Genomic DNA, 21,950 nt, shown 5'->3' on the forward strand with positions numbered 1-21,950 from the left:
CACTGATAAAATCTTGACTGACATCAAGTGAGCCTTCCTGCACTTTTAAATATGTCTCATCTCTAAAATAGGTCAAATTTCCCCAGGTGCCACCATAGGAAATGACCTGAGTTCCTTTTACAGTTTTGCCTAACAGCAGTTTTGTTTGACAGAATTTCTTCTACAAAGTGCCTGGGCTTAGGATTAAATCTTCTTTGTAATAGAATTTCCTAATAGAACTTGAAACAAACCCTCAAATGCCAGTAGTATACACATTAATATATCTCCAGGTAAACCCCAGAGTGGCATATTTCATATTAACTTGACTGGTTGTACACTTCACTGACTTGGGAACTCATGTGACTGCCAAAATGACATCATCCATCTTGGACTACTTTTCAGAAAGCAGAACTTCACAACTCCATTCTCTTTATTTATTGCTTTTATTGTTAGACAATCTTAGCTCTCCAATTAAAGAAGTATTTGCTAGTAAAAAGCCTAGTGGCAAAGTTGCTTAACCATAGGGTGTTTATGATTTTCTTGAAGTGCTCTCAGTATTTTGAGAAACCCTAGCTTTCTGGATTCTGAAATTAGCATTTATATCATAGCTTCTTATTTATTGTTGCACATAAAAGGATGCCTATATTATATACACACACATTATATATATATGGCTTTATGTATTCAGTTAACATTTATTTCAAATGAAGATTTGTATAAGTAAACACTCATAATACTGTAGTAGATGTCATTTTACTTTATCCAGAATGTACTAAATTATATAATTATCAAATATTTTAAGTAAGTCCTATGAACTATACATTTTAAGATACACATGCAAATGCAACCAAAATTTGATGCAGAAATTTCCTTTAAGAAAAGGCCTCTATAAACACTGTGGGTGGTATAGATCTCTACTTACTGCTTGTGAACACTGTGAACTGTATTACATGTCGATATGCATCCTATCTCAAAATCTTTAAAAGTCTGGATGCTTGGAAAAGTAGTCACTTGTCAATTTTGAGAATTGTAGTTGCTTTTTTAGTTTGGAATATTCTATGCCTTTCCTCTTATATATTATGGATCTTTCAAATTGTATTATTTGAACCATGAGCTGCACCTTTGGCTCTCTAACTCTGATTTCATATAATCTCATTTCATATTTTATTATTTGGCATAGTTTATTGGAAATACCTAGCATTATGTTATGGTATGTTTAATTCGTAGCTTGACATAATGTATAGACACACAGGAAGACAGTCTCATTAAGATGTTTTCTCGATAGCTGGTGGGAATTCTTTGGTTTCTTGAACCTAGGTGGGTGTTTTTCCCATTGTCCCAGCACTGTTTCATTGGTTTAAGATTCTGGACATTTTTCATGTAGAAAGAAGACCAGACTGGTGAACACGTGTTTACTCTCTGCTCTTGAGTGTGGCTATGACCAGCTGCCTCTTGAATATCCTGCCATGACTTCCACAATGATGGACTTTACACTTGAATTGTATGCTAAAAGAAACCCTTTCTCCCCTAAATTGCTTTTATTCTTTGTCAGAATATTTTATGTGAGCTACAGAAGTAAATTCAGAAAACAATGTAAATAGTTAGTTCTTTTTGTATATTACAATTTATGATGATTTCCTACAGTAACTGTTACTCATCTACAACATCGTGCTTAAAACAAACATACATTTATTGTATAATGTTAAAGTCAAACAGAAATTTACTGAGATTGACAGCAAGGCATAGGAAGTTGCCTGTGCTGAGATCTTTCCCACAACCTTGACCTTCATTGTCCTTGCATTTTTGGCAGCTGCTACTGATTGCGTATATTCCTTGGCTCTTGGCTTCCAGTAAAGAATCATTTCCCTCAGACTTCTGCTCATTAGTCAACCTACTTTCTCTGTCCTTCCCATGGTATGTCCTTAGAAGGTTCCTGGTAATTGATTACATTAGCCATGTTCAGGTCCACTGCAATGCCCTTAACAGCATGTCTTTAGGACAGTCCCATGGCCAGGTGTAAAGCTGCCCCTATGCTACAGTGACAAGATTCTGCAATCTTAACAAAGATATATGAAAGTCCAAATGAAATTATTACTTTAATTTGCTAACTTTCAAGATAAAGGCAGAGATGTATTTCTGCTATATCTTTGGCTGCTGAGAAGGACCCCTATTCCCTGCTCTGTGTTGCCTTTATAAGCTACTTGCATTCACAGCCTTTTCCAGGAAGGTATCTTAAAATATCTGTCTCTAAATTTCACTCATGCTTTGGTAGACAGAATTACTTCTATTTATTTGTAACCCTTCTGCCTCTCATTATCATCCTTATGATGACTAGTGACGCACTCAAACAATCCAAGATCCTCCCATCTCAATAGACTATGTTACTTACATCCATGGAGTTGCTCTTCTGTGTCTAATGACACATCCCTGGGTTTGAATGTCTAGGAGTTGAGAACTAGGGTCATTTATTCTGTACCATAATACACTATCAGTAGCCAGAGTATAGTGCAGCATGAAAGGGTCCCAAGAAAAGTCAGCAGTAGGGTACAGAATCAATAGTAAGTCTAAAGTTTATCTTTGACAATTCTTGTGGCTATAACTACTATTCTAAGGCCAAAAGCTGCTGGCTTTCTGTTAGCATCAGGGGATTAGAAACAAAAGAAAGCTTAAATATTAGTGTTTTCTTTTCTCTGGCTCAAAGACCTCCCTCTGGCTAGTCAGCGGACTTGAACTTGTTGACTTTTTAAGAACCAGATGGAAACACATACATTCCTACACATACATACATTCTGGTCAGTCTCAAACATCTGTCTCCTCACCTCCACAAGTGTTCTTGCATATGTACATGCATACACATATGTTCATACAAACAGACATATACTTTTTGTTATTGGTGGAACAGACCCCCCACCAAGTCACATACATACATTTGGTGAGTGGATAGAGTAGAGTCGCAGATGACACACAACATTTCTTCTCTCTGGCTTTTCTGGCTTTTCTATACCTTCTTAGACAAAGGTTCTTTAGAAAATTACCTCCTAGATAAAGTGTTCCATAAAAGGGGAGTTACAGATGAATGTTGACATTGAGTTCAAAGCAGTGTTTCATTATAAGTTCAAAGCATCAATTTCATATGGCCTTGCTTCATCATAGTGCACACCTACAGCTTTATCCTTGGATCCGACATAGAAAGAATGTTTATCCTAGATCACAAATTTGTTCCAAGCCTGCTTCTCTTTTTAGTGTAGTTGTGAAACTCATTATATTTCTTATTGTGCACCCTTTACTTGTTATTTTATGAGTAGTAGCCATATTCTATTCTTTATTCTAACTTTATTATATCTTTCTGAAAAAATAACCAAAATCATCTGCCAAACTTTTAAAAAATGATTTGAATAAAATAAGGAATTCTATGAACTCATTAATTCATCTAAACAACATTAATTCATGAAAGTCCATTGTTATGTTGATCTAAAGGAAATCTACCCAGTGGAGTGGGGTAATACCCAGACATTACTAGACTATGCAATAGTGATAGGAAAAGATATATCAGCTGCAAGAAGCAATCCTGAGATGAAGGCTTCTAGGATCTTGTCTCTCAGATCTTACTTATCATAAACCATGCAAAAGTGGTAGACCATTTCTAGGGAAGCCTTAGCTTCTCATAGATGATGACCATCCATCCAAACATTTGAGCTTTGATTTAGAACTTTGTAAACCTCTCTGAGCTTTTACTTTATCTTCTACTTGATCTCAGAAACTAATTTAAGTATTTTCTCTTCGGTCTATATAAGAACCTCTCTCCATACTTTTCTTTGTGCTCCTTGTTGTCCTTTGTTGGTGATGGAGAATCATTATTCTCCGGATTCCTGAGGATGTACTAGAGAGTAGCTCTATTTTGGCATTCAATCCCATAAACAATAGTGCTTAACTTAAAATTATAAAAGCTGTAGTACAGAGATATTTAGAGAAAGGAAATGTTTATGAAACTTTATAATCACCTTTTACAATGTAAAATACATATGATGCCTTGCTTAAACTTTTTAAGGTTGTAGTGCATCTCTGTAATTTGAGTCCATTGGTACAGGTGTTTGTGATTGACTTCTGTGTCTGCCTGATGGCCTTAAGTTCTAAATAGCAAGCATGAGTCCTATGTGCTGCTGACAGTAGCTTCTGACATCTGCTCTCCAAGTTATGAGTGGGTTTATTCCCTCTGCCCACTAACTTACTTCATAGACACAAGCACTGCATTAAAACGAACCAGTAGCCTCTTTGGAGTCAGTTTTAGAGGCAGAGAGCTTTATACTGTTTCATGCTGGGCTACTGAAGAACTAATCTTGTCTGTAGGACAGCTGCCAGGATATTTGAAAAAGCAGAAGGTGTGGGGAGGAGATTATCTTGATAGAAATTTAAGAGAAGAGCAATTAACCCCAGGAAAGGAAGTTTATGATCCTGAATAGACACTCCCTCTGGATCAAAGGGAAAGGACAATCTTAATACAGAAAAAGGCTATTGTTCAATGTCAGCAAACAAATCAGCTCAGGTTCCTAGGAAGTCAACACTGAAGTAAGATTAACAATCAAATTTGAAAGACGATTACTGAAAAGGACCTGTGAAAGCATAAAAGCATAAGGAAGAGGGATTAGAGATAGAAAGAGGAACAAAGAGACTGAGAATCATGTCACATATCTGGGGACAAAGACAAGAGTCAACCTGCAAGAAAGACATGAAACCATTTTGGGCATTTCTCTGTGAAGTGTTCAGCAAGACTTCTCCATTAGGTAAACCACATGGATCAAGAATGAGAAGCATTTATACTGACTGAGTTCAGTGGGATAGGTCTAGTTCAGGTGACTGTGGCCATAGTGACTAACTACCTATACTAAGCATATTTACCTTTTCTGAAGGAAGTTCCCCATAGTGAAACATGCGTGGACCCTCCCTTATCTACCAGCGTAGTCCAGGGGGACACACAGCCATGGTTGACTTTCTTTTGCTTCCCTAACTAAGCCATTACTATGGCAGAGACTGAAATCATCACATTCTAATACATTAAAATACCACATCGTTTTAAGTGCTAGTGTTTTTTTTTTTTTTATGATGAAAAGAAAATTAGTAATTCTAGTCATGTAATATATATTATTTTACAGTAAATGTTTTAAATCAAAAGTATACATGTGATTTTCATTCTAAGATATTACACATGCCTATTGTTGATATAACCTTGTGTTAAATGATTTTTGTATAATTTATCATATGTTAAGTTTTCTGACTCATACACCGAATTCTTTCTTCTAATTATTTTTATTTGGGGATAAACTGGTTTTAAAACTAGAATTTATGTTACCTCTACATGCGTACTACAGGCAGACATTATAGGCATGTCACCTGACTACTCATAACTAACTGAACTCCTGCCCAGTGCCTATACTAGGAAGAAAGTTTTAATCTGTCTGAATGATACAGAGATGCCCGCGGTGTTATTTCTGTGTCTTAAGCATTGTAATTAACAGAGAAAAATTATTAGATGGGTTGATTCTGAGCCACAGAAAGACCCGGAAGAGCCATTGCTGCCACAACAAGCAAGTTTCACTCACTGCAGGAGAAGCTTCTCCTGCCTTTTTCACATTAGTTTTTCTAGGTTTATGTGGAAATAGGGTGTGGGTAATAAGTAGTATGTGAGTGATACGGCCCAATGGGAGTGACTGCTTGTCTTTTGTTTTCTTTATATAAAATTCAACAACAACTCTGTAATTTTCTATCTCATCCATGGCTTAATTAGACTTTCATAAAATATTCTTCACCCTCTGAGAAAAGAAAATACTGTTTTCAATGGTTTTTTTTGTTTCTATTTGGTCTATTTCTGCCCTAATTTTGATTATTTCTTGCCGTCTACTCTTTTTTGGGTATATCTGCTTCCTTTTGTTCTAGGGCTTTTAGCTGTGCTGTCAGGTTGCTGATGTGAGCTCTCTCCAGTTTCTTCTTGGAAGCACTTAGGGCAATGAGTTTTCCTCTCAATACTGCTTTCATTGCATCCCATAGGTTTGGGTATGTTGTGTTATCATTTTCGTTGAATTCTAGAAAGTCCTTAATTTCTTTCTTTATTTCTTCTTTGACCCTGCTATCCTTTAACAGAGCGTTGTTTAGTTTCCATGTGTATGTGGGCATTTTGTTGTCTTTGTTGTTGTTAAAGACCAGGCGTAGACCATGGTGATCTGAGAGGATGCATGGGAGTATTTCAATCTTCTTATATTGATGAAGGCTCGTTCTGTGTCCAATTATGTGGTCAATTTTCGAGAAGGTGCCATGGGGTGGTGAGAAGAAGGTGTATTCTTTTACTTTAGGATAGTATGTTCTGTATATATCTATTAATTCTAGTTGGTTCAAAGTCTCTGCTAGTTTTGCAGTGTCCTTGTTCAGTTTCTGTTTCCCTGATCTGTCCATTGGTGAGAGTGGGGTGTTAAAGTCTCCCACTATTATTGTGTGGGGTGAAATGTATTTTTTGAACTTTAGTAGAGTTTCTTTTATGAATGTGGGTGATTTTTTATTTGGAGCATATATGTTAAGGATTGAGAGTTCCTCCTGACAGATTTCCCCGGTAATGAGTAAAAAGTGTCCTTCTTTATCTTTTTTGATAACTTTTGGTTGGAAGTTTACTTTATTCGATATTAGAATAGCCACTCCAGCTTGCTTCTTGGAGCTGTTTGCTTGGAAGTTTTTTTCCCACCCTTTTACTCTGAGATAGTGTCTGTCTCTGTCTCTGAGATGAGTTTCCTGTATGCAGCAAAAGGCTGGATTTTGTTTATGTATCCAGTCTGATAGTCTATGTCTCTTTATTGGGGAGTTGAGACCATTTATGTTAATAGATATCAAGGAATAATTGTTTCTGTTTCCTGCCATTTTTGCTTTTTTGGGTTGAGTTGTGTCTGTGTTTTTTTCTTCTTTTAGTTTTCTTGTTTAGGAGTTTTCTTGTTTTTACTAGGCTGTATTTTCCCTCCTTGTATTGGGTTTTCCACCTATAATTCATTGTAGTGCTGGGTTTGTGGTCAGATATTGTGTGAATTTTGATTTGTCTTGAAATATCTTTGTCTCTCCATCGATGGTGATTGATAGTTTAGCTGGGTACAGCAGCTTGAGCTGGCACTTGTGCTCTCTCAGGGAGTGCATGATGTCTGTCCAGGCTCTTCTAGCTTTCATAGTCTCTGTTGAGAAATCGGGTGTGAGTCTGATTGGTCTGCCTTTATATGTTACCTGACCTTTTTCCCTTACTGCTTCTAGTATTCTTTCTTTACTTTGGGCACTTGATGTTTTTACTATTATGTGTCGGGAGGTATTTCTTTTCTGGTCCAACCTATTTGGAGTTCTGAAGGCTTCTTTTATGCTCGTGGTCATCTCATTCTTGAGGGTAGGGAAGTTTTCTTCTATGATTTTGTTGAAGACATTTACTGTGCCTCTTAGTTGATACTCTTCTCCCTCTTCTATTCCTATTATCCTTAGGTTCGGTCTTCTCATTGTGTCTTGTATTTCCTGGACATTTTGGGTTAGGAGCTTTTTGTTTTTTGCATCTTCTCTGGCTGTTTTGTCTATGTTTGCAATGTTGTCTTCTGCCCCCGAGATTCTCTCCTCGATCTCTTGTAATCTGTTGGAAATGCTTGCTTCTGTGACTCCTGATTTCTTTTTTTGGTGTTCTGACTCTAGAGTTATCTCTTTTAGCGCTTTCTTTATTGTGTCAATTTCTGTTTTAATTTCCCTCTTCCATTCCTTTATTTCTTTGGTTCTGTTTTCATCTCGTTCTTTGAGTTCTTTGAGTGTTTTTCTTGTTTCTTCTTTAAAAGCTTCTGAATCTTTTTGCTTTTCCTCCCTTTCTTGTTTAAGTAACTCTATCAGCGTCTTGAGGCATGATTTCAGGTCTGTGTCTTCTTTCTCTGGAGTGTTTGGAATTCCGATGTTTGCTACTATCGGAGAGCTGGGTTCTGGTGTTGCTAGATTGTCTTGGTTTCCTTGGGATATACTCTTTCTCTTTCCTCTTGCCATTTTGTTGTCAGTGATATGTTCTTGCCTTTCCCTTGTATCTGGTCTGTGTCCCTGGTACACTTTCCGTGTGCACTCCGCAGAGATCTCTCTACTCCCCAGCAGCCCAGGTTCCAGGTGGCAGCTGGGCCAGGCTCCGCTCTGCGTACTGAAGTTGAGTCCGGGTGGGAACAGATGTTCCTAAGATCTGTTCCTGGTCATAGATGCTCAGCCTCTCAGAGCCACCTTTCCGGCTGGCAGGTGGGCCAGGCTCTGCTCTGTGTCCTGAAGTCGTCTCAGGGTGGGAACAGAAGTTCCTAAGATCTGTTTTCAGTCACTGAATCGGGGAGGACAGGGCAGGTCAGGGCAGGGGGTGCCCTTTCCGTGTGCACTCCGCAGAGATCCCTCTGCTCCCCCGCAGCCTAGGTCTCCCACTCACCAGTTGCTCAGCCTGTACGAGCCGCCTTTCCGGCTGGCAGTTGGGCCAGGCTCCGCTCTGCGTCCTGAAGTCGTCTCTGGGTGGGAACAGAAGTTCCTAAGATCTCTTCCAGGTCACAGTTGCTCAGCCTGTACGAGCCGCCTTTCCGGCTGGCAGTTGGGCAGAAAATATTTTTTTCAATAAACAATCTGCAGTATGTTTCACTGCAATAGAACGCTGCCACTAGCATTGTCATGGCTCATGACCACCACACTCTTCTGATAGTCTCACCTCTGCTGGCCTTTTATCTGCCTTGTCCTCTCACTGGAGGGCTTTCATCTGTGTGTGCTTAAGTGTTCTCTTGGGTTTTATGTGTATTCTTCAGTAATAAAAAAATGTCATATTCCCTTTCCCCACAACTCATAGCATTTCATATCCCAACTTTGAACATTGTTTCACATTGTTTTTTTTTTTTAATCAGGTGGCTGTTCATTTTATCCCAAAAGAAAATATATTTTATGATTATAGTTATGCTTCACACTATTTTGAGTTTCAAATTTATACTGAATTTTCAAATACAAATTTATATGGCTAGCATATGTTTTCCAAAACTTTCTTTCAGACTTTCATAGGATTTAACCAGTGCAGTGAGGTTAATGTGATAAAGTAATAACTTAAGGCCATAGAACCACAAAGTATAATACTATTTCGATGTTATTCCTGTAGAAAAGCATATTGTTCTTTAAGAGACTATGGTTACAATGGCCCACAGTTTGTGAAGACTCTCCTAGTACATTCTTGCTCATAGCTTATAGCACAATGAGACATTACTTGACTCAACAAATGTTTATTTGGGACATGTTAAATGTATTTAATGTTTTAGTTACCAGGTACAAATATGTCATGTGTACTGCATTTGTTCCGGGATGGGCCACAGTACCAGCCCCTCATTGCTTCCCCTTTGTTCTACCCAAATTTAGTTCCAGGAGGTGACCACACTACCAGCCTGCTCCCGTCTTCTTTTGAGTCCATAGATAAAAGATACACACACACACACACACACACACACACACACACACACTCACACACACACAGTTTGTATATTTACAACTATTTTTCTTGGCACAGTTGCTGGGTGCTGATATGTTGCACCTGGAAAAGCTTGCCCTTACCAACGGATTATCTCCATCTCTCCACCTGCTCTAAACTTCAGTGGCTAGTCTGACCTAGGCCCTCAAACATCCCTGACCACTGACCTGCACTAGTGGCCATAGGCTGTCGTGACCTTGAGACCTCTCATGGTTGTTGTGTTCCTCTTCCTTCAGTGTATGGCAGAAAAACTCTTTTCTCTTTTTTCATGTCTGCCTTTTCCTCCTGGGACCTAAAAGTTTCTTCTATACCTTCTGCCCAGCAGTTGGCCTCGGGCTTTTTTACTGACAAATAAAGAACCAAATTGGGAGCAGGACCTTAGTATCAGAACTGTGTCCTTCACAAATCGGAGCAGTTGGATTAAAACTGACATCAAAGTTGAGGATATGACTCATGGTAGAGCACTAGGGAAGATGTGCCAGGTCCTACCTTTGATTCCCAGAACCACAGATAAAGTAAAAGAACGAAATGGCATAATTTTTATTATTGCAGGGACAATTGAGGAAACAGTTATTACATGTTCTTTGATAAATGCTTACATTAGAGTAAACTTTAGAGTTGTTCTAGGAGTTTAAATGATGGTTCATAAATTAAGAGCATGCATTGCTCTTAAAAAGTACTAGAATCCAATCTCATCACCTACTTCAACAGTTCCCAACTGTTTTTATTCCAGCTCCATAGCATGTGATGGCTTCTTATAGCTTCTGAAGGTTCTTACACTTAGACACACACACACGAACACATACACAAACACACACACACACACACACACACACACACACACTCTGAAAAGTAAAGTCACATCTTGTGTTTCACTCCAGTCATGGGCTGCAGCCCAGATAAGGAAGCAGAAGAAATACTTCTCATGGAGGTAACTCCCCATGTTATATTATGAAATACTTGACACTATCTCAGGTTAATGGAGTTTAGTACTCAAAAAGGTGAAAACCAAAGAAAGAACCATCTATTATCCCACAAAAGACATAATTTAATTTTTCCTTATGGCTGAAGAAATCCCATTTTGTATGAATTTTCATTATTCATTAATCTCTAGAAGGAAATCACAACATAGTTATTGTAAATATTACTTCATAATACATAAATGTATAAAAATGCAACAGTAAATTTTACTTAGTGTCTTCCAGGTAAATACCCAAGAGCACTCTGTATGTAATACCCATTGTAGACCTTTTAATTTTTGAGGATTCTTTATACCGCTTTCCATGGCAACTGGATTATGGTATATTTCCATAAGCTATGTGTAGGTCTGCTCACATGTATAGATCCTAAATTTCATATAGAAACCTAAGACCATTGTGTGTATATGACATGAAAGAAGAAGTGAAACTCAGTAGGAAAAGGAACTAATGGTAACAGGTATAGGAAAAAAAGGGTAGGGTTGACTTATGTGAGAACATGGTCAGAGTATAATATTTACTTATAAAATTTTATTATGCAACCCAATAGCATAAATAATGATTATATGGCAATTTACCTTTGAAAGAAAAACAAGAGAGAGAGAGAAACAGAGAGAAGAGGGGAGGAAGGGAGGGAGAGAGAAAGAGGGAGAGAAAGAGAAGGAAGGAAAGAAGAAAAAAGAAGTAAGGAAAGAGGAAGGAAAGAAAGGATGGAAGGAAGAAAAGAAGAAAGAAAGAATAAGAAACAAGTGAAAGAAGAAAGAAACAAAGAAACAAAGAAGAAAGAAGGAAGGAAAGAGAAATAATAGAAAAAGAAAGCAAGATAAAAGTCTTTGTAGGCTTAGGAGCAGCATATTCAAAGACCCAGGAACCAGAGAAACCAAGAGTTTGTCACAGGGTTTTATGTTGAGATTGAGCTACTGTGTGTTATTCATAAGAAGCTAAGGAACCATGCTAACAGTTTAATGCCAGAAATTGCTGGGATGTAATTGGTGATTTAAAGCTATGAAACTGTAGAGACAGAAATAAACAGAAATCAAGAGCTAATCTATAAAGTCTTATAAAAGCATCACATATAGCAGGAAGAGGAAGAGAGCAGAGGTGCTGTGTGCACTAGAATGTCAATCAATAGTGTTCTCCATTGTAGTATAAAATGAATGCAGAATCAGTTCACTAAGTGCTCTTCTAAATGACTTACAAGAAATTTATCACATGGTAAAGGTAATCTTGTAAATTTCACTGGAACACTATACTAAGTAATGAAATTCATGTCTTCTTAACTTTTTGTAGAACTGTCATATGCTTGGGTCTTCAATGAGTATCCATCATTTGTTGAAGAAGACAGTCGAAGATTTGTTTCTCAAGAGACGGGGCACCTCTACATAGCTAAGGTGGAGTCATCTGATGTGGGAAATTACACCTGTGTGGTGACCAGCACTGTGACAAATGGCAGAGTGTTGGGCTCCCCAACCCCTTTGGTGCTGCGATCTGACGGTATGAGACCTTTCGGTGAAGTGCTCACAAAGGCATTTGTTGTCGTTTGTGTCAGATTGAAATTTTTTTAGTTTGTAAATATTTTAATATAAGTTTTAAAAAATATCTTACACGAATAGGATTGCAAATAAAACTTCTGTAGCATTACCTCTCTGGTCAATGTATAGGAGAAATCCAATTTATGAGGTGGGGCTATAGCTTACTTGTTAGAATACTTGCTTAACATGTACAGAGTTCTGGGTTTGATGCTCAAAGCTGCAAAAGAGTGATATGGTGTTACATGTCTGTAAACTCAGAGTTACAGGACTTCACAAGTTCAAGGTTATTATGGGCCACACTGTGGGCTTGGGACCAACATGGACTACATGGGACTTTTTAGAGGAAAAAGAGGGAGTTCCAATTCATAAGCCTTGTTGACCTATTAAAACTACATCATATCTCATGCAGAATAATGTAGTCAAGTATGAAGGAATCAGATTGCTCCCACATGTTAAATCATTATGTTTTCACATCACAAAGCCATTTGGTGTATTTAAGATTGGCACATATGTGACCTGGTAACCATTTTGCAAAGCACCCACTGTAATCTTTGTACTTTAGGAAATTTAGGGGATTATGAATACATTATAGATAGCAAGTTAAATAGACATGTTCACATTGAGTATAGAATTTAAATGGTTTTCATTAAAATATTTTGCATATTGCAGAGTTTTGGACTCCAGGAACCCAGAGTTCTTAAATGTTATTCCCAGTGCATGTTTCCTCAAAGTTAGTACAAGTGACTCTTTGCAATCACTGAAAGTAGGTTCAAAGGGAATCCAAATAAAGTTTCATTTAAAATGATGCCCTAGGAAACATTGACACTGCCCATTTTGTAATACATATTCACAGGTGTCATGGGTGAATATGAACCCAAAATAGAAGTCCAGTTTCCAGAAACTCTTCCAGCAGCTAAAGGTTCTACTGTGAAGTTGGAATGCTTCGCCCTAGGGAAGTAAGTTCTTTAATAATTCCATATAGTGTTAGGTTGCTGAGGGGAGGGAGGATAGGTTCTAATTCTTTTCATTGTAACATAATATATTTTTATGTATATGTAACTGAAGTGTTCAATATTTTAAATTAGCATGCAAGGTATCAGATACCAACTATAAAATTTTCCATAAGCAAACAAGTGTTTTACTAGATTTTCTATCCTCCATTTTTTCCCTACCCTCTGTTACCCTTAATCCTGACTTGAACTCAGTCCTCAGCCCTTTGCTCTCTGTATGTCATATGTGTATATTTGCCTAACTTAGCCTTCTTATCACCTACTGTTATTCTCTGTAGATATTCTTGCTTTTTTATAATAACTAAATTTGTGTATGTGTGCATGCATGTGCGTGTGTGTGGATGTGTGTGTGTGTACATTCATATGTGTACATGCATGTGTGTGTGCATGCATGACTGTGTTTATGTGTGTGTTAAAAACCTATATACCTGTATACCTTAGAGGCTTACATACACATATGAAAAAGAATAAACAGATTTTGTCTTTCTGAGTTTACATAAACTCACATAGTATTATACTTTCTTGATCTATGCATTTTCCTGAAATTTTCATTTCTCTGTACAACGTAAAATGTTAAATCTGAGCATGCATTACATTTTATCTGTCCAGTTGCATTTTTTCTTTGATATCCCAACTAGAGTATCATTAAAATGAATGAAAATGTGGAGACACTTGAGTATATGCTCCTAACTTTTCTGTTTTTATTTTATTCTTGGTTTCTTTGTTTCTTTCTTTAGTTCTTTTGTCTGTCTGTCTTTCCTTTTTTTCTATTTTTCTTATCTCAATACTTCCATACTGATTTCTATATTGCATGCACTTCTACCAGCCATGTATACAGGCTTCTTCTTCACGGTTTCTCTGGTATCTGTTTTCTGGTTTCTTTATAACAGTCATATTGGCTGGGACAATGTGGCATCTCAGCGTAGTTTTTATCCTGCACTCCATGACAACCAAGTAGATATTTTGATCATTTAGAAGATATTATCAGCATTTATGTTTGTTCTTTTGGTAGATTCCTGATTATTTCAACACCCATTTGTTCATTTCATTTCGCTGATGTTTAAACTTTCTAACTTTTTGTAAGTTTGTAATATTAACCCCTTGTTACAATTTTAGCCTGGAAGGATATTGTTCCATTGTGTAGGCTGCTTATCTACTTATAGTTTCTTTTGCTGTGCAGAAACCTTTTTATTTCATGCAGTCTCATTTATTGATTCGTGAGACTGGTTCCGGTGCCTTGGATTTCTATTTGGAAAGTTCTTGTCAATACTTGTATCTTGAAGGACATTTCCAATGCTTTCCTCTAGAAGTTTTAGCATTTTATGCTTTAAATGAATGTCTTGGTGTACTTTGAGTTGTTTTTAGTACAGAATAACAAGTTTGAATCAAATTCTACTGCAGGTGGATATCCAGGTTTGCCAGCATCACTTCCTGAATAAGCTGTCTTCTTGTACATGTTTAACTGACATCTAGTCAAAAATTAGGTGGCCACAGCTTTGATGGTTACATCCAGATCCTCTGTTTTCTGACATTTTATTTTCTTTGCAAAGTTGTTATTATAACTAGGTAATATAATTTGGGAACAAACATTATGATACCAGTAATTTCATATTCTCTTGTTAGCTTTGGCTAAATCTGGTCTTTTGAATATCCCTATGGATTTTTGGGTTGCTTTTTTTCTAGTTTTGTGATGAGTTACCATGGTGTTTTTTATAGGACTTACACGGAATATGTAGATTAAGTTTGGAGCATAGTCATTACCATGTTGCTCATTGTTTCAGTTCAGGAGCATGTGAGTTCAGTTCATCATTTTGTGCCTTTTCTTAAAATTCATGGCTAGGCTAGGATTTCTCCTAGGTACTTTATGTTTTGAAATTATTATGAGTGAAATTATATCCCAATTTTGTCCTTGGCTAGTTCACTCTTGGTACATATGAAGGCCACTGATATTTACCTGTTAATTTTATATCTTGAGTTTTTATTAAAAATTATTGTATAGGGTCTTTAAAATACACAACTATGTCATCTGCAAACAGGGATAATTTAAATTCTCATCATATTTTTTCTTTGAAATGCTTTTATCATGTTTTATTTTTTTTAGATAAAACTGATTTGAGAATTATACTAAATAAGAAGTAAAAGAGAGCATCCCTGGTTAATGCCATATTTGGGAGGAAATGGTCTCCGGTTTTTCCCCCATTTTGTGTAATGTTGACAATACAGTTTTTATGCATACCTTTTATTATTTTGAGGTTTGGAACGTGTTTTCCTAATGTCTGCATGACTCTCATCAAGTCTTTTAAACATTTTTCAAGATGGTTATGTGATTTTTGTCCTTACACATTTATTTATTTGATCTGCTGTATTTATTGATTTGTCTGGGTTGAACCAAGTTTTCATCTCAGAAAGGAATCTCACTTGGCCATGACGTAACAATTTTTCATGCAGCCCTTGTTTTCACTGCAAGTATTTTCTTAAGAGTATTTGCATCCATGTCAGACTGCAGTGTTCATCTGTAGTTTTCTTTATTACTGAGTTTTAGTCCGTTTTGGGTGTCAGGATAATGCAGCCTTCATAGAACCTGATACTGTGCCTTCCTTTTGTCCCTTGTCAAAATTCCTGGCCCATGCTAGGATAAGAACTTCTTTGACAAGTCTGAGAGTTTAGCAGTACAGCCATTTGGTCCTGGGCTTTTCTTTATGCAGACACTTCTGATTATAATTTCAATCCCATTGTCTATAATTATCTTTAAGTAATCTATACCATTTCCTGGCTTTAATTATGGTACATCATGCACATTTTCAAACTCATTTATATCTTTTGGATTGCCCAACTTTTTAAAGTAAAATTTATCTGTGTCCAATGCTGATGGTCTAGACTTCATGGCTATCTGTTGTGACAACACAAAATTTGTCTATAATTCTGACAACTCATTTTTTCTATCTTCCATCTTGTTGAAGATTTAAAAGAAAATGGAGAAAGTGGGACTTCCTTGCCAATGTCATAAGCTAAGTCTGAAAAAAATGCCTTTTATTTGCTCCTTGTCATATATTTTCTGGGCGATATAGGGAGACCCTGCATCAAAACAAGAACTGAGTCTTTACATCTTTTTATATAATTTACAAGCACAAGCCATCTGCATTGGAAACCTGTGCCTTTTTCTCTCCTAACCAAAGCCTTTTGATGTTGAGTGTATGAAATTTCCAGAGAACAGCCAACAACTGACAATTTTCTTACCAGCCCTGTTCCTCAGATTAATTGGAGACGAAGTGATGGAATGCCATTTTCCAACAAAATTAAGTTGAGGAAGTTCAATGGTGTGCTCGAAATTCCAAACTTCCAACAGGAAGATACAGGCTCCTATGAGTGCATTGCAGAAAACTCACGAGGAAGAAATGTGGCAAGAGGGCGTCTCACCTACTATGGTAAGCTACAGCCTTGGGGAAAGTGGCCTTGTAGTTTTTATTCTTTCTTCCCTGTTTTTAGGGGGAGGGGTGGTTATATCTAAAAAAATCAGGATTTAAGTTTTCTCTTTCTATGTTGTATTCTCATGTTGTTAAGCAAGGACAAATAAAATTAGAAAGAAAGCCAAGTTTGCAATCAACTTGACATTCTTTTACATTTTGAAAGTGATTCATATGATAATGAAATTGTTCACATTTTTTTGAAGCATGACCTTTCACATGCTTAATCTTATAAGAAACAGCTCTCTTATATTTGCTTTCTCTTCTAGACAAAGTGATTTTGTGTATTTATTTGAAAAACAGAATAAAACTGCTTATTGAGACAAGTTGCAAATATTACATTAGTAAACCAAATAAACTGAGGATGTTGTTTTAGACAGAAATATTCTCTCCTGTTCAATAATATAAATTACATATCTATAGTCTATTTGCTTCTTTGAATTTGCAATCATATTTTTCGATATACTGCTCAATTGGAGAAGGAAAGAATAACTTTTACAAGGCATTTTTGGAAATTAAATATTTGTTTTTCTTTTAAATTTCTTTTGTTTAAAATATGCATTAGGTTTTGATGAAAATGTAATTGTTAATGCACAGATATGTTACTCTACAAAATACATCTGTAAGATACAAAGAAATGGAAGCTTACTGAATATATTTGCAGTTTAATTATTAGAAACATTGTAAACCTAGTATGAATTCACCAATTTTATGAAGGGAAAATTGCATTATAGCCTATTTATTTTAGTAACCGGTTATTGAAGCAATTTTCTGGGGCATAGTGTACAGTGTACACAAATTTTGCAGGGAAGACAACTTCACTAAGACAGCTGCTAAGATTGTAGAAATGTTAATGGTCTTCCCTCAATAATTTGAAGTTGGCAGGTACATTACCTCTGACAAGGTTAATATTTCTTATGTTACTGAGTCTTGGGAACTATTAGGGGTAAAATGAAGAGATGTCTAATAGCATGAGTCCTCATATTTTGTAACTTTCCAATTTCCATAATTAGTTTTATGTATGTGTGTATTTACATATATGCACACACACACACACACACACACACACACACACACACACACACACATATATATATATATATATACATACACATCATATACTTTCTTATGGTGTCAATGGGTATAAGTGGATGGCATGATATGGAAATGGTAGTGGTAGGGGTAGGGGTATGCTCATCCATGTGGCTGCACAGCACTGAGTCCCACACACAAAGAGACTTTCTCATACTTTAGCTTAAGTTCTTTCTCCTCATCTACTTCTTGATCACAGCACACTCATAAGTAACCACTGTGAGAAAAAATAAAATTCTGATTTGTTAACGCAGTGGTTCTCAACCTTCCAAATGCTATGAACTCTTCAAACATTTCTTCATGTTGTGATGATTTCCCCAAGCATAAAATGATTTTTCATTGGTACTTCCTAACTGTGACTTTGCTAATGTTATTTATTGTAATATAAATACCTGCTATGCATATGATCTTAGTGGACCCCTGTAAAAGGGTTATCCAATTCCTACAGTGTAGTGACCTGCAAGTTGAGAACCATTATTAAATATTGTAATGTCTTTAACTCTGTGTATGATGATCTCTGCCCAAATGATAGCCATAGGACCCTGAGGAAAACATATCTAAAGCTAAACAGACATTTAAGTATTTATCAGGCCATGACTCAGATTCTCTCCTTTGTCCTCCACCTCTTGCATTTTTATTGTTTCTATCTATTAATTGCCACTACAATGAAAGGATGGCTGCACACCAGGCACCCGCATCATGTACTCTACAAAGCCTTTATGAGTCTCCTGTTCAGAGGTTCATCCCTAATGTCCATCATGGCAAGGGAAGGTAGGATGTGGGAGTCAGAGTCTCCCTTTAGAATGGGGTTTGAAATCAGTTCTCTAGATTTTATGGACAATGTAAGCTGACATGGGACAGGATAGTTGCCTAAGAAATGTGTCATATTCTAATCACAAATAAGAAAATAAAAATAGAGATTAATGCTCAAGAAAAACCAATAGCATCTTCTCCACTTAGTCCATCTGTAGATTATATTTTATGTACCTATGAATAAATCATAAGTAATCACCATAGAGAGCTTAATGAAAAGCACCCACAACTTTACCTTAAGATTATATTACAGCACCAATGAGTGCCTTGGATTTCAGTGATTAGTTTCTCTAATAATTCATGTAAAATGATATAATAGTGGATCTGAAACTCGGGGTATAGTTAAGGAACAAAAGACACAATTAATGTGGCAGTTCTAACCTCAGAGTTTGTTTGGAACACCAGCTGGTTCTTCGGTTCTGACAAGAAGAATATTAGGATGGTCAGTCACTCATGTAGACTCCCACTGGAGATTCAGGCCTTTGTCAGTAGTTTCTATCAGAGCTAGCCACAGTTTCCTTCCAGGCGGGCCTGATGCCTGAAACAGGAAAAGAAATTTTAATAGAAAGTAGGAAGAGTCATTTGGGACAAACTGTATTTCATACTGGAAAAACAACTTTATACAACAACAAGAAAAATGCTAAATACCTATAGTTTCCATTCAATTTCCTTTCTTAAAGAAAAGGCAATAAAAATCATTATGTTTAATCTTTACACCAATAAAACTTTGACTATTTCCATGTTATGTTTTGTTTGACATATACTTTATACTTATGTTAACTAGTAAAATTTCAATGCATACTATCAAACCTTTACAACATCAAGTACTGATAAAAATATATTCATATAGTTTTATGTCAAAATGCTTTTAAAAATCTGTACATGTATCTCTCTTTTTTAAAAAAAATAAAGTTGTAAAAAACAAAGGCAATTTTAGGAGACAGGAAGAAAACATGAGAAGATAATTTTTCCTGTGGTTGCAATTAAACAGGAATAGATGAACTGCTGATCCATGTGGAGGACACAAAGGCAGAGCCTGTGGCACACAAGGCATGCATAATGCGATGTGAAAACATTAAGAGATGTCACCTCCCAGGTTCAGATCTGAAGTGCAGTCTGGGATTTGGCAGAGCACCGTGTATGTTGTATGGGTTCCACAGGAAGTGGTATATCACTTTCATCTAAAAAAAAAAAAAAAAAAAAGCAGTTTCCAGGTGCCTTGCAAAACATAAATGAAAACTATTGACCTTTTCGATCCAACTGACTTGCATACATAATTTGGAGTTGCTTTAATTACATTCTTTTCTGATAAAAGAACAACATTCACACTAAGATTGCCTCTCCATCTTTTTCGATGCTTCATTTTAATGGAATAAGAGTTGTGTAACATGTTCAGTGACTTGTGTTTAAGTCAGATATACTTTTTACGTTTCTTTTTTTTTCCTTTTTTGATTGGGTATTATATGTATTTACATTTCCAATGTTATCCCCTTCCCAAGTTCCCCTCTTTTCCATTCCCTCTCCCTCAGCTTCTATGAGGATGTTAGCCCTCTCACCCACCCATTCCTACCTCAACACCCTAGCATTCCCCTACACTGGGGAAACAAACTTTCACTGATCCAAGGGCTTCTCTTCCTATTGATGCCAGCCAATGACATGCTCTGTTGAATATGCGGCTAGATCCATGGGTTCCTCCATGTGTACTCTTTGGTTGTTGGTTTAGTCCATGGGAGCTCTGTGGGGTCCTGTTTGTTAGTATTGTTGACGTTCCTATGGGGTTGCAAACCCCTTCAGCTCCTTCAGTCCTTTTTCTAACTCCTCCATTGGTATCCACATGCTTAGTCCGATGGTTGGCTGCAAGAATTCTCATCTGTATCAGTAAGGCTCCGGCAGAGCCTCTCAGCAGACATCCATATCAGGCTCCTGTCAGCAAGCACTTCTTGGGATTAGCAATAGTGACTAGGTTTGGTGGCTGCATATGGGGCAGAAACCCAGGTGGGGCAGTGTTTGGCTGGCCTTCAGTCTATGCTCCACTCTTTCTCCCTGTATTTCTGCCAGATATTTCTAACTTGAAGTAAATAATTTTCCTTTACTACAATTGTTTCCTTCCTATGGGTATTAATATTTAGTTCACAACCAAGACAAATAGCTATTGTCATTCACATTGAAGTTGTCAGGAAATACAATCTTATGATCAAAAATATACTTGTGGAAAGCTATTTTCTGTGTCTACATTAGCATCTATTAATAGACATCTGAAGAGTATCATATAACATCCAAGACTTTGAAAGCAGAGAAAGCACAGTAAGGCTGGCTGAAGATATAGCACCTGGCAACCTGATTGTTAAAGCTGGAAATGCTTCACATAGCCATTCGGTGAACTCAATATAATTCTTGTCCAGCCTATGTTAATCTATGGATTATAGTTTGATAATCATTTATAAGACATTTATTTTTAGTTGCTCTATGACTTGAATTTCTATCTTCCTACTACTTATTGTTCTCTATTATAGCAAAGCCTTATTGGGTTCAACTCTTACGGGATGTGGAAATCGCGGTGGAGGACAGTCTGTATTGGGAATGCCGGGCAAGTGGGAAACCTAAACCCTCCTATCGATGGCTGAAAAATGGAGATGCCTTAGTCCTAGAGGTGAGGTGATACTCCTGTTTAGGTGAGGTGATACTCCTGTTTCATCCTTCCTGCACTTTAAAACGTATGATCCCTTTAGCCTGTTGACACAAATCAGCTCAGTAGGTAAAGTGCTTACTACCACAGGGACCTGAGTCCTGTTCTCAGCACCCTCGTTAAAAACAATGCTTGTGATTCTGTGGCTGGATACATAGGAACACATGGCTAGATGCTAGTGAAAGACATTGTCTTACAGGGAAAGGAAAAGGAGTAGGCACAGGTTGTGAGTGAGGAGAGACAGCCAAGGTTGTCCTTTGGCTTCTTTGAACATATGCATGAACATTCACACAAAACTATACACCCACAGGCACACCCACTTACCTACACACACACACACACACACACACACACACACACACACACACACACTGAAGTTTAGCTCCTAGTATCTAAATTTAGGGTTTCTACAGAAGCATTTAAAGTAGCACATAACTTATTTTAGTATACAGTTTCAGTCCATGATGACAGGAAATCTATAATGGGAGGTTATGTCAGCAGGAATCAGGAAGCATACATGTAGAGCTAGATTCTAAGCAGATATCACTTTAACTACCTACACATCCCACTAGTCCTAGCAAAGCCAAACATTCCAGTCTTTCATATCATCCTTATGTTCAAACACAAAACCCTGCAGGCATTTTCCCATGAAAATCACAACACAGTGAGAATCATAAAGATCTGTCATCCAGTGTTTTAATGGCGTATCATCACACTGCAATTCGAGGTATGGTGATGATTTTGCATTGAAAAGATTACATTAATATAAATAATGATTCTATGCATTTGTGTGTAAGACTGCTTTACTTTGGGCAATCATGCAATTTAGTTTGCTTTTCCTGTTTTATACCTTGGTCTGGTGTCTGGAGAATATATAATC

General features: G+C 36.9%; 1 protein-coding gene across 1 annotated transcript in view; it reads left to right on the forward strand.

Moving 5' to 3' along the window:
• Nucleotides 1-21,950, forward strand: part of CNTN3 (contactin 3) — a gene marked incomplete at both ends in the record, with an annotated part of 265,155 nt that overhangs the window by 149,412 nt on the left and 93,793 nt on the right. Inside the window, 4 exons of the mRNA XM_080913822.1 lie at nucleotides 11,764-11,967; nucleotides 12,859-12,961; nucleotides 16,256-16,440; nucleotides 20,898-21,034. Of these exons, the coding sequence (XP_080769948.1) occupies nucleotides 11,764-11,967; nucleotides 12,859-12,961; nucleotides 16,256-16,440; nucleotides 20,898-21,034 (629 nt within the window). The remainder of the gene's footprint in view (nucleotides 1-11,763; nucleotides 11,968-12,858; nucleotides 12,962-16,255; nucleotides 16,441-20,897; nucleotides 21,035-21,950) is intronic.

The sequence above is a fragment of the Micromys minutus genome (assembly GCF_963924665.1).
Source record: "Micromys minutus genome assembly, chromosome: 3".
Classification (NCBI taxonomy): Eukaryota; Metazoa; Chordata; class Mammalia; order Rodentia; family Muridae; genus Micromys; species Micromys minutus.